Source organism: Rhinichthys klamathensis, unplaced genomic scaffold (genome assembly GCF_029890125.1).
Source record: "Rhinichthys klamathensis goyatoka isolate OS25496 unplaced genomic scaffold, OSU_Roscu_1.1 h1tg000830l_1, whole genome shotgun sequence".
NCBI classification, from domain to species: domain Eukaryota; kingdom Metazoa; phylum Chordata; class Actinopteri; order Cypriniformes; family Leuciscidae; genus Rhinichthys; species Rhinichthys klamathensis.
In genome coordinates, this window is record NW_026607212.1 from 452,383 (window position 1) to 466,823 (window position 14,441).

The 14,441-nt window shown below is 34.3% G+C and overlaps 1 protein-coding gene across 1 annotated transcript; it reads right to left on the minus strand.

Moving 5' to 3' along the window:
- Positions 1 to 652: 652 nt before the first annotated feature.
- On the minus strand, positions 653 to 12,272 carry LOC130078201 (ribonuclease inhibitor-like). Its single transcript, XM_056243724.1, has 13 exons — positions 12,082 to 12,272; positions 11,618 to 11,788; positions 11,028 to 11,201; positions 9,708 to 9,872; positions 8,646 to 8,819; positions 8,310 to 8,480; positions 7,997 to 8,167; positions 7,076 to 7,249; positions 6,731 to 6,901; positions 5,957 to 6,130; positions 5,282 to 5,455; positions 4,402 to 4,575; positions 653 to 818 (listed from the first exon to the last, which is right to left on the minus strand). The coding sequence occupies exons 2-13, from the start codon at positions 11,665 to 11,667 to the stop codon at positions 653 to 655; spliced, it is 1,938 nt and encodes a 645-aa protein (XP_056099699.1). The 5' UTR covers positions 11,668 to 11,788; positions 12,082 to 12,272.
- Positions 12,273 to 14,441: the final 2,169 nt, after the last annotated feature.

Genomic DNA, 14,441 nt, shown 5'->3' on the forward strand with positions numbered 1-14,441 from the left:
GAGGCTCTTCATGAGGATCTCTCACCTGATGATGACGGGGTTGTTCCTGTTGATTTCACTGATTCCTGAGGTTTAGATCCCAACAATCCACCAAAGAAGTTTATACCAGCCGTGAACCAGCCTTCCCTGTCTATGCTGTAATGAGGAATCAGAAAAGTGATGATCAGTGATGGGTGAAACAAGTTGCAAAATTATACTATATGAATGAATGACTGCATGCTATAAGTTAGTAATTTGCATAAAAACACTCCCAAATTATCTCCTCTGCAGCCTTTCTTCACACTCAGCAAATTTATCATGCTCTCTAAAGATGTGCTCACATTTTTTCATAAGTTTAGAATACAATTAAGGACGAATTGATGCAAATGTTCACAAACAAACCGTGTTTCAAGAAGATTTACACTATGCACTATGGTTAGTGAATGGGAATATTTGTTAAAATATAATGCATTTTAAACATGATTTATACTGATATGAGTTCTAGCGAGTCAGTGTAAAGGAGAAAATGCTGATGAGTGTTTAAATGTGTTAAATTTGATTTGATTTGTGTTAATACTAAAGCAATTAATAAAGCAGATATTGTTTCATAAAGCTGAGTTTGCACAGTATCAGAGGGGAAAAGCTCTATTTTAAACCACAAAGAGACATGTACTCACCTCAGTTTACAGCTTGAGTCTTGTAGCACGTCACTGAGCTTCTTCCCGGAGTCATCTATTTTATTGTTTCTCAGATCAAGCTCTTTTAAAAACTGCAGTGCTTGTGTTTTAGACAAAGACTGAGTTAAAGCAGAAACATCTGTAATGCCACAGTCGTTTAGGCTAGAAAGAGACAAACAGAGAGATCATCTTACTGTGACCAGATCACAAACATCTAAGGTGAACAATGTGAATGTTTAATGAGATATTAAGTAGGGATGCACCGAAACGGTTTTAGAGGGTCTAAATCAGTGACTGAAACAGAAGTTTAATTAGCACTTCTCCCATGGCACGCTTTGTGTTCAGCGTCTATTTCATGCACACAACGTGGACAAGATACAGTTAAACATGTCAGCTGTGTGGACACTAGCTCTGGATTGACAATATTAATTTTTTTTCATTTAAATCGGTATTGATATAGTTTCCTAGATCTTAAATCTTTGAGTGTGTGCTGTTTTCTGTTTATGGTTGAACAAAACTTTTGTATTTAACTTTTTTGTATTTGTTGCATGCCTGCCATCCAATAATGTGCACATGAACCGATCATCTCGTCTTTACTAGTTACAGCACAAAATAAACATGGGTGAACACCAGAAGGTATGTTAAAAGATACATTACAACTTTATTGAAATTAATCCTGTCTAATGTAAGTCTCATGTAATCCTTCAGTGTATCAACCGGGGAAAAACGTCAATAAAACAGCTTGTAGGTTATGTTACTTTTACCTTAAAGGTATAGCGGAGGATTTTCTTTTTCCGGGTGGGTAGCCTATACTATTGGTCCTCCTAAGTGTCAATCATTCTGGTGATATGTTTACGTAAGGCCGTCGTACGTGCTCGTCCCTATGTAGTTTTCGCTTTCTGCGCATGCGCACTTTCAGGTGTATTATGTGTGATGAGTTACAGTTTCAGTCATTCCTTTGAAAATGGCTGAGGGTCGAAAGAGAAAAAATGTATACGAAGTGATAAGAAGAGAAAGGCCGCAGAATATAGAAACAAGACCAGAGTGATTTTGGGTGAATATTTCACACGCTGGCGTGCGCTAAAAGCACATGGGCTTCCCACTGATGCCGCAGTCGCGAAGATTCTACTAGACAGGTAAAGTTTGTCATGCTATTTGGAGAAATCCATTTAAAATCACTGCTAGTAAAAGTTAATGTAAGCTATGACACGTTTAATAGGCGTTCCCTCTTTTGGGAGCAAATAGAGTGTTGCGCATGTGCATTTTAAAAAAAAATTGGAGAGGGTGGGTCTTCTCTAAAATTCGGTAAGATCCTCCGCTATACCTTTAAGAAAGCTGTTCAATGTCCATAAACTCATAAACTTAGATAACTCTAGAGAAGAGCATTTTGATAAATATATGCACTGTTTTACATATTCATTATATTTGTACTTAAATAATATAATGAAGACATCACAAAAAACAGGTTATGTTTGAATAAATCTGTCATGAAAACAAGTTAATTTAACCCTCTGGAGTTCTTCGTTTTCCAGTCACACTCAAGACCTTCGCGGTCAAAAGTGACCGGACCCCTGAAATCAATTTTTATTTTTTTTCAGTAAAATCAATTAAATTTATTTTTGTTCAATAATATTTTTTCTTTTTCTTTTTTGTGTTTTGAGAGAATTTTATGAAAATAATTAATATTTATGCAATAATTATGATCAATTTTTTCCCATTGAATATAATAGAAAATTTATATATATATATTATTTTTATTATTTTTTAATTAATGCTGTATTTCAGGTTAAAGTGGATCCTTGGCCTATAGAAAACATTTTTTTAAATCACATTGGAGCCATCTGGTGGATGTAGTGAGCATAATTATCATGCAATATCATATTTTAACCACTAGATGGATTTACAGCCTCTGTAGAAAGGCTTGTGAATTCTAGTTGTTTTTGCACATATTTGCCTATTTTTTTCAGGTTGTGGATTTTAATTTATAATAAGTGATTCTCAAAGACTATTTTTGTCAAGTTTTTTGTTTGTTTGGTTGTTTTATTTTATTTTTAAAAAATAAAATAAAAATTATATTCTTTTCGCATAGACATGAAAATCACTATCCAAACTTAAATGGTTGTAATTCAAGAATGCTTTGGAATATAGACATATGGTTGGTCTTGTTTTAAAGAAGACATTTGCCAGATTATTGTAGAAGTGAAAGAAATTATGAAAGTGAAACAGAAAAAAAGTTATGAAAGTTTGAGTTAATAAAAATGAACAATGTAAAATTTTTATTATTTATATTTTATATAAAATATATATATTATAAAATATATTTTACTCTAAAACTGCAAGAAAATGAAAGCCAAAAATCTTAAGAAGTTGTGTTCCAAAATTTAGGTTGATATCTCAAAAAATAAGCTTTCAGTCAAGATTTTATTTTGGCGCATACCAAACTTTTTCACTAGATGCATGGAACGCCAAGCTTCCTTACTGACCATATAAGGGCGCCTCCATTTTCATATATGTTTTGAGTGATCTGAACCATGTATTTCCATAATTTTCATACAATTTATGAAGTAGACATCCTATTCAGAAGTAGTATGGGTGGTTTGACAGTATTTGATTTGAATTCAACCTCTAATAAACACATCAAAAGAGCACATATGTGCTGCAATAGGCCTGGAGGTTACTAGGGAAGAATTCCATCGTTTGATCTTACACTGTGTGTGTGTGTGTGCGTGTGTTCAAGAGAGAGAGACATAGTGTGTGACCTTTGCATTTTGGACCCAATGTCTCCCCTTTATTTGATTCATTGATTTGATTTCACATATTCTCACATTTCTCTGTTACAGTTTCACCAGTCTCATATTTCCCTATGTGTGTGTGTCTGTGTGTGTGTGTGTGTGTGAGCATGTCTATTTTGCAACCTTGATGGCTTACAGTCTCATGCTTTCATATCTGTGTGCTTTTTATTCCTTACATTGATGAATAATTGCTTTTATTTCACACATTTCCCAAAATTAGCTTTTGCAATGACACACGTTCATTTGTGTGTGCGTGTGTTTTTGTGTGTATAAGTGTGTGTGTGTGTGAGTGTATTTGTCTGTTTTGCACTCTTGATGTTTTAGAGATTCACCCCTTCGCTGTGTTATGCTTTTTTTCTGCATCGTGGCTGATTTGTAGATTGTACGCACAAAAAACCTCTGTATTTTCATATTTTTGCCATTTTCCCATTCATATCCTATGGCCGGTCATTTTTGACCGAAGGCCATGAGTGTGACTATTTTTTTTACGACCACTTAGACTTTTCAAATCATGTCCCCAATTTTTTTGTGTGTTCATATACTAAGTACCATAAAAGTCACCAAGTTTCGTACCATTCCAATGAAGCTACGATTTTTAACATTTTTTTATTTAAAAAATTCCGGTCGGAAACGACCGAAGAACACCAGAGGGTTAAAAATTAAAAATGTCTATTAAAAAGTTGATTTAAAACTCGCCGTGCAATTTAAATGTTTGTAAAACTCAGATTTATCTTGTTTGTACAACTCAATTTTATCTATTGGAGTGTTGGTTATTAAATAAGTTTGATTAATTAATTGATTATTCATTTCCAATTTATATGTCTGTTTCAGTTTTTGGCTAAATGCATCCTGAATTTTTTTTTCCGGTTTTGACGCAGAATTTTCAATTCAGTGCATAATATTAAGTATATAAAGTGTCTTATTTTAAATTGTTGAAGGTGAATATTACCCACCTCAATCTCTCCAGTTTACAGTGTGAATCCTTCAGTACGTCACATAACTGATTCACTCCTGTGTTTTCTACTTTATTCCCACTCAGTTCCAGCTCTCTCAGGTGTGATGGGTTTGATTTCAGAGCTGAAGTCAGGAATAGACACTGTTTCTCTGTAATACTGCATCCACACAGACTGAAGACAGAAAGAGAAACAACAATGAGCCAGATTCAGTAAAATGCATTGCTAAACCCACACTTAATACAACAAATAGACAAAAGAAGGTTTCATCAAATGTACAGTAGATTAAGATATTAAGAACAATTAATAATTTTAATAATAAATTCATTTGAAAAATTAACATTTTCATATTCTATTTTCAAAATTTAAATGTGAGAAAGTCATGAATCATGAAGTGCCGTTTATAATCCCTAAATACAAATTTTGCTAAGTTAGCATTAAACTGACCATTTTTTAAACGATTTTTATCACTGAATTATGGCATATTTCAGAGTGAAACTGTCTTGTCTTGTCTTGTCTTGTCTTGTCTTGTCTTGTATCTTCCACCATACTTGGGACAGATTACTTGATTTTTGTCTGTTGTTGATTGGATGGAGAAAAATGAGCAATGTTTACTCTAATGAAGGCAGCTCTGAATGCAGTTGGGCTTAATGGAAGTGAAGTGCATGGATTTATGTATAAGTCATAGACGTCAAGTGAGCATATCTCAGAAAGATCAAGTTTTATCTAAAGATTACAATGGCAACTTATGGTTCATCCACAATAAGTGCAGTAATATGCACTAATAAAATGAACATTTTGTATAATTACATTTTTGATACCAACTTTAAACTAAACACTGAATAACACGGTATCTGCTGTTAAGTATATTGTAACTTACTCTAGTTTTTCCAGCTTGCATGATTTTTTCATCAGTAGATCACTTAGGTTTTTCACTCCAGATTCTCCTAGTTCATTCCCACTCAGGTTCAGCTCTCTCAGGTGTGATGGGTTTGATTTCAGAGCTGAAGTCACAGCAGAACATCCTTCATCTGTCATTTTACAGCCTCTTAACCTATATTGAGAGAAATGTGACATTCAAATACCAAAACAATTTTTTTCCAGGCTTTGGTTTTAAACTATATAAGTGATTTTAAGCATTTTGTGCCTCTTTAAGCCTACACTCTTAAAAATAAAGGTTCCAAAATAGGGGTCATAGAAGAACCATTTTGGTTCCCAAAAAAACTTTTAGTGAATCGTTCTAAAAAGAATTTTTTTTTGAACATATTAATAATCTAAAGAACCTTTTTCCACTATAAATAAACTTTTGTGGGACAAAATGGTTCTTAATGGAGTCAATGACGCAGATAAAGAACCATTAAATTTCACAGAATGATTATTTATCTTACACAAACCTTTCTCAAAGTTAATACATTAGTTTTAAAAATATTTTTGAACTGACACTAGGTGGAATGAGCGGCCAAATCATCTAAGGTTTTTTGGGAACCAAAATGGTTCTTCTATGACCCCTATTTTGGAACCTTTATTTTTAAGAGTGTATGTGAATGTTCCTCACCTTAATCTCTCCAGTTTACAGTGAGAATCCTTCAATATGTCACATAAGTGATTCACTCCTGTGTTTCTTATTTCATTCTCACTCAGGTCCAGATCTCTCAGGTGTGATGGGTTTGATTTCAGAGCTGAAGTCAGGATGAGACACAGTTCCTCTGTAATACGGCATCCACACAGACTGAAGACAAAATAAAAAAAAACCTTTAGACATTACACTGTAAGTCTTAATGCACAGATCCAATCTTTTGACCATATCAGTTTTTTTGGCCCGCCTATTTACATTCATTTTAGACAGGACTGGTATCCAATATCTGTTGGATACCAGTCCTGTCTAAAGTGAATGTAAATAATTAATACATTTATTCCTGCCCAAAATGATTTTCGGTGATCGTTTTACTATGGTAGACCCTGGTTTTGAATGGCCGTGCTATTAAAATTATTTATATAATTCATGTCGGTTGGTCATGATTATTTGAGAAAGAGAGAGAGCGTTAATAGTAACGCTTGTTTGATAGTAACTCTCTCTCTCTCTCTGTGTGTGTGTGGCTTCAAAGGCAGAGACAAATCAGTGTCGTACTTCATATATGTTGTTATCCTTTTAATATTACGGTCTTGTTCAAGCTTGGCGTCAATAGTTTCCACAGAGCATTGGGTTGAAGCTTGATTCATTTTAATACATTTTATTGTGGAGAAAGGGAATTAGACTCCCTCAGAGGAAAATGATGATGACATAGTATGGTCAACTAATTAAATATTTTAAACCATGTGAAATACTCACTGAAGTATGTTGAGTTTACAGTGTTTATCCTGCAGTAGAGCAGCGATCTGATTCACTCGTGTGTCTCCTAGTTTATGTCCACTCAGATTCAGCTCTCTCAGGAGTAACGGGTTTTTACCCACAATTCCTCTCACATACTGACAGCCTTTATCTGCATCAGGACCCAAAAACCTGCAGAAGGGAAGATGAAAGCAGGATTCAATTCAGTTATGAGACATTTATGGTATAATGGAAACTATAGAACATATTTATTAAACCTCTTGAAATCATTTAAACAAATTTAGAAATATATTATATTATATTAATATGCTTGCATATCATATGTGTTATTTCATCACTCCTCACCTCAATGTTTTCAGTGAATTGTATGGATCCAGTAGTAAATCATCGAGCTCCTTCACTCCTGATTGTCCAGGATCATTTCCTCTGAGATCCAGCTCTATCAGGTGTGAAGGGTTTGATCTCAGAGCTGAAGCCAGAGCTATATAACCTTCTTCTGTGATTCTGCAGTTTGAAAGTCTATAGAAAAGATAATTGAATTACTATATACTGAAAAAATTTTTATATTGTAAAAACATCAAATGCCTCCCTAAAAATAAATAAACACCAAATGTATTTTAAAATACATCTATTTCATACCAAGAATAAATAACACTTAATAATAATAATTAATAATAATAATAGTCTTTACAAACAAATATCTTGGTTAGTGAGGCACATACAATGTAAGTGAATGGGATACAATATTGAAGGCCATAGGGTCAGGCCTCAAAACACTGAACTGGACTAGATACAAAGAGCCACAGTATGAACACAAAGAGCTCTGAGACCACATTCCTACTTCAGTGGACCAAATAAGGAACATAGTAATTTTTCAGGGGCAGTGTGAACGCAAAGAGAACTGGGTCCTTTTTCACTTGGTTCACCTCTTGGTCTACTTAAAGGAGTCTGAGTTTGGCACTTTTAAAGAGGACTCAAGTGTGAAAACACCCTCAGTATACTACAAATCCATTAATATATTTACTGACATATCGCTTGAGACTTACTGATATAAATATTATAATTAAACATTTCTTAATATTAAGCCTAAAATGTGTTTTATTATCACTATTAGTAATGATAGTATGATCAATGTATAACATCAGTCTTTAAATGCAAGATATTCAAAGTGCATGTCTTTTCTTTAGTTTACTAATAATAAAATATTTAAACTTTGACCAGAATATAAATTCATTATTAAAAATAAACAGTGGTTCATTTAATCACCTGAGTTTCTCCAGTCTACAGTTTGCATTTTCTAATGCTTTCTGGAGTTTCTTCACTCCTGAATCCTGCAGATTATTGTTGCTCATGTCAAGTTCTTTCAGACTGGAGTTTGATCTCAGGACTGTAGCGAGAGATGAACAGCTTTCCTCTGTTAGATCACAATTACGCAGCCTACAATGTTGAAGAGGAGAGAGAGAATTTACAAACACAAAGTACTTGATGCCAATATGATTACTGAGGATTATTGTGTTATGGTTACCTGATTTCTGTAAGATACTTTAGATATAAAATAATAAAAGAACACAATACTCACATCAGTGTGTTTAGTTTACAGTGTTTATCAAGCAGCAAAGGAACAAGATTCTTCACGTTTGAGTCTCCTAGTTCACCACCACTCAGATTCAGCTCTCTCAGGAGTAACGGGTTTTTACCCACAATTCCTCTCACATACTGACAGGCTTGATCTGCAGCAGGACCCAAAAACCTGGAGACAGGCGTTCATTAAATTGCCAGTAATGTCAATGACATACAGTATCTAAGTGCCTTCAGTCATTTCCAAGACACCATTAAACAATTTTTTATGGTTAAAATGTAAACACTCAGCTAAAACTGTTTTAAAACTACTGGACTGTATTTTAAAAACACTCACCTCAGTGTCTTCAGTCGAGACTTCAGATCCTGTAGTAAATCATTGAGCTGCTTCACTCCTGATTGTCCAGGATCATTTCCTGTGAGATCCAGCTCTATCAGGTGTGAAGGGTTTGATCTCAGAGCTGAAGCCAGAGCTTTATAACCTTCTTCACTGATACTGCAGTCTGAGAGTCTAAACACACACACACACACAAAAAAAAAAGTGAAATAAAATGAACATTGTGGATCCAATTTATTAATTAGCTGAATCGCTTATCAGATACACGGTAAACCACATTCTGTCATTAATGTCCAAGTTGATTAATGAAATACAATTAAATAATGGTCACCAGGAGCCTCACTGTTGTGAGATCAAAGACTCAATGAACTGATGCCATGTTAAATCTGAAACAATCTATGCCAACCACAAGCCTTAAAGACACTTGTTTGTTATCATTTGTTAAGTTGACATTATTTTAATTGTTAAGCCACAGGAGAAGTGGCTCCCCCAGTGTAGCCTGGTTTCATTCAAAGTATTTGTCTCCTGCTACAACCATATTTAATGCTTTTTCATTCCTTGCCACGGTGACCTCTGGCTTGATCACTGGGGGATTAATGCAACATGTGGTGACTTTCCAGAAGCTCCCAGTTTAAACTACTTCGAGGTCGGGACGTTTTAGGACCAAAATCTTTCATTGTCAACAACAGTAATAATACATGTAACAATCTACATGTCACAATCTGTTTAAAATTAGAGATGTTACTAATTGAAATGAAATGCATTCCCAGTATTTTCTCTTAAATTACTGCAAATTTGAAAAATGGTAAACTCGCATCAGACTAAGAGATCCTGCTATTTTCATCATAAGGCAATAGATCATATGTTTGTATGCTTTTAGATAAATCTTTACAGTTGCTAAGACAAACAACAACCAATATTTAAATCTTTTAATAAAACAGGTAACCAAAATATATTAATCTCTTAATTACCTTTGAACGCTGTGTACCCAAGTCACTGTTTGTGCTGAATAATACAATAAAGCTAGATCTGGTTTGTGTAGCTGATGGTAAATGTACTCACTTCAGTATCTTCAGTGTTGATTTCTTCAGTCCCTGACAGATCTCTTTGACTCCGGAGTCCAGTAGACAGCAGTTGTTCAGGTTCATCTCTTTCAGGATAGTATTTTTGGAGAGAACAGTAGATAGAACTGCACAGCTTTTCTGTGTCATCTCATAATTATTCAGCCTAAACAAGAAGGCCTTATTTATTATTCTTGTTTTCAGCAACTAATCAACACACATCAGTTCATAATATGTTCACACAGTGTCAAAAAGTGCTATTAACTGTAGCACTTCAGAAACTCTTGCTGTCTTCAGAAACTAATGCATTAAATATATTAAAGGTTGGATGACCAGTAATATCCTTCTCTTAAATAAGTTCCACATTGATTACAAAATACTGCTACTTATAAATGCCACAAGGTCACAAACTCTGATCTACAGGTAGTATCAAAAATATCACCACAAAAGGAGTCCACAAAAAAAGAACCTTTTGGCATTTGGCACTTAAACTCTCAAAAAGTCTACTTGGCAATGTACGAGGAATCAGACACACCTCTGTTTAAAACTAAATTAGAGACATCTCAATAGTCAACTATTTACTTAGCTTTTCTTACTAATTGATTTATTAATCTAATTATTACTAACTGATTTATTAATCTAATTATTATGTGTGATAGAACCATAACAGATGTTAAATTCAGCCTTAAAATATATGCTAATATTTTTCATGTTGCTTTCTTTGTAAGCATCTCTAATACTGCCAGCTAAAACCTGCTGCCTGCACTGTCCAGACAAAGAGGGTCCAGCTGCATCAACTCCTAGTCCTCATTTTGCCTGTTTAATGAATCACATGACCTGCATAACATTAGAGATATTTATTTGTGTCATAAGGACATTCATTTGTTGCCAAAGGAGGATGGGCTTCCCCAGCTGGGTATGATTCCTATATGAAGGATTTTTGCTCTTCAATACCTCACTGTTAAAAATTGACATATTTTCTGTAAAGCTGGTTTGAAACAATGAGTATTGAGAAAAGGATATACAAATACAATTATTAAAGGCATGGACACATTTAATGTTCAGCAAAAGTTTGACACACAATCCAATCATTTCAACGGGAATCAGCTTAATAACTTAGCAAAGTAAAACTAAAGAACAACAACGGATGAAACACTGACTCTGGGAGTGTCAGTTTTGTATAACATTACTCCAAGATTATAAAATGATCCATAAAAAAGGCTGTTTGAAAAGGAGTTAATGTTTGACCTGCAAAACTTCACAGAGCTACGGTAAATCTCCACACAGCAAAGTTATAATGTACAAAATCATGTTTACTCACTTTATTTTATCCACTTGGCAACAAGAGTCCACCAGAAATGCAGACAGTTTCTCCCAACGTTGATGATTTAGTTCAATTCCGCTCAGATCCAGTTCTGTCAGCTGTAAGGGATCTGTTTTTAGAACTTCCGTTAGATACGTACACGCTTCCTCTGCAGCAGCATTTGTCAAAAAGCTACAGAATGTAGAAAAAAATCTAGATTAGAAATTTTTCTTATAATTTTGTACATTTTACATCATCCATCCTCTTTATGTGTGCAGAGCAGTATTAAAATAGTAACAGGTGTAGTATCTGGTTGAAGTCTGAAGTTATGATAATTCTCTTTTATACCCTTGAGTGAATATTTATAATAAATAATAAACAGGGAATACATAAGCAATGTCAAAATAATGTAGTAATATATGTTTTTACATAGTTCTAAAACTTAGCCTAGTTCTAGTTCAAAACTTGTGTCACACAGTATATGGTGTTGAAAAACTTCGAATTGCAATGTTGTTCCAGCTTATTTGTCTTTTTAGCACTCTTAAATATTCTTAACACTCCTGACTCCATCTGTGGCTAATTTTCAAATATTTGAAGGCTTTTATCACCTGATGTTCTTTAATTTAGACCATCCACTCCGCACCATATCTTTTAACATCTTTACTCCTGATCGTCCAGGATAATTTCCTCTCAGTTCCAGCTCTTTCAGGTGTGAGTTTGATTTCAGAGAGGAAGTCAAAATCGTATAACTTTTTTCTGTGATACTGCAGTCTGAAAGTCTGTATGAAAAGAGGCGTATATTATGTACTGCATGTTCATAGGATATAACAAATAAAACCTATTTAAAAAAAAAAAAAATGTGGCAAAATATGCCTATTTGCAAAAAGTTTCGCCCCAGAGATATACATACATCAAATGCCTTAACATCCGCTTAATTTAAATTTCTAATTTCTTATAATATTAAATATAGCATATGTAAGTATAGCCTTTTTAGCTTTCTCAGTTAATCTAATCAAATGGACATTTACAAATGAATATTAATAAGAAGAAATAGATCAATTAAAATACACACTTCAGTTTCTCTAATCTGCATTGTGTATTTTCCAACAGGCAACAGATATTGTCAATTCCAGAGTCTCCTAGTTTATTTCCACTCAGATCCAGCTCTATCAGGTTTGAAGGGTTTGATTTAAACGCTGAAGTCAGAGCAGCACAACCTTCTTCTGTAATACTGTTATTATTCAGCCTGAAGAGAAACAAAACAAAGACAAAAAGATTGTAAACCTTAAATGTTCTAAGGGGGGTTCGGTTTAAAGGTTTTCAAAGGACGCAGCAAGCGGTGTAATTGTTGTGCCACATTCTTTCGTAGTAGAAGCGTTTTGTGCAGTCGAAGCGGTGCTCACATTATGGTTTTGGAAATGTTGCCATAGTCACAATCAACAACGTCATTGCACCTCATTGTCAAACCTTCACATATTTATTTATAAATAAAATAATAAAATATTAACAAAGCCTAGTTCATATATTACTTAAAGGCAGGGTAGGCAATTTGTTTCAGATTTTTTTTTTTGCAATGCTGGTTGAAAGTCTTCACATCCTGATAGCAATCACTAGGTTAAGTGATCTAAGTAAGCAATAAGGAATGAGAGGCTGTGCTGTATCGTGAATAAGTCATGGCTGAAGGGCGTTGTTAGGCACGACGCAAAGCGGAGTACTTCGATATCATACTTTATTTTATAACCTCGTACCTGCTTTTATAAAACCGTTACGACAAAATGCAAATATTAGAGCCGGAAAATATGTATCTCTATGCAACTTTCATGAAGTAAAATCACTAAAAGCCTTCCTTCCACTGGAAAAAATAGTCCCTGACCGTAAACAGCAACAGAAGTGTATACATTATTTCGCCAATAGATGGCGGAAAAGACAGTCTTTATGAGTGAGTAAGTCAGTAGAAAAGACTTTTACATTGAAATGACTCAAACTTGTGATCACAGACGCAACTGACAGATGGAAAACCCCTTAACTGTTAAAAAGACAAGATGTCTCAGCGGACATTCAAACTGATTTTTTAAATTATAAATATAGGACTGACCTGAAGGAAAATGCTATGTCTGCTGTATAAATGCAGGTACACTCGCTTACTCGATCTCTCACAATACTCTACTATAGCTTCAATGAATGTGTTTAAGTTGCTAAGAGCGGTTGCTAGGGGTGTTGTGTAGTGATACATAGAACCATTGGGTGAAGCGGTCATAGACGTGTTTTATCATGAAAAAAAAAAACACAGCTATTGACCAGTCAGAATCAAGGATTGGAACTAACCGTTTTATAAATATATTTTTATATATAAATATTTATAATTTATTTTACAATAAAATGTTTGGCCAATCATTGCATTCAGTCCAAATGATGTCCTACCTGCCTGTCAACATATTTTCATTCCTCCACACACCTGCAAGCGCAGACATCCCTCGTCATCATCGCGCTTCATGCTATTGTAGAGTTAGACAGACAGTCACTGACTCGAGCACCGCAACCGAAACAGCAGCCGCCTTTTACAGTTCCTCCTGAACCAAAACCACGAGCTTATGCTGCGTTCACACCATAACTACTGTCATTTAGAAGAGATGGAAACCCGTGGCATTAAACTCAGAGTGGTTTGTTTCTCGAATATATGCATTTCAATGCCAACACTATCAATGTTTAGAAACGCTCTTTAAATCAAATCAGATATTAGTCAGATTAAGAAGTTGAATCATAATCAGTTGATAATATAGACAAAAGTGATCATAAAATGAGGGGGATCATGCAATTCTGAAAATTGTCTCCATGTTTTTAGCTCTAAATGAGCTCAGTGAATTTTTTAATAATCATTTAAAAAAACTTTTAATCAAAAGCCATGCTAGTGATTTGCACATCACCTCTGCTACACTAGTGAAAGTGTTACTGCTTTTCTCAATGTCTTCCATTGAAAATGAACGAGACTTTCTTAACTGCTGCGACCCATGTACATCCTGGTCCGGAAGTGGGTGTATTTTTGCTTTGATAAATAAATACATATAGATGAATACGTTCCGAACATACAATAACGTATGTGATACCAACATACGTTAATCTAAACCAGTCATTAAAATACAATACAAAACAAATGTTATAATTGTAAGATATTTTAAAGGGATATTTCACCCAAAAAATAAAAAAATTCTGTCATCAATTACTCGCACTCAAGTTGTTTAAAACCTGTATAATTTCTTTCTTGTGCTAAACACAAAATAATATATTTTGAAGAATGTGGGTAACCAAACAATTTCTGGTCCCCATTGACTTCCATAGTATTTTTTTCTTTATTATGGAAGACAGTAGGGACCATTCCTTCATGTTCAAGAGAAGAAAGAACCTCATACAGGTTTAGAACAACTTGAAGTTGAG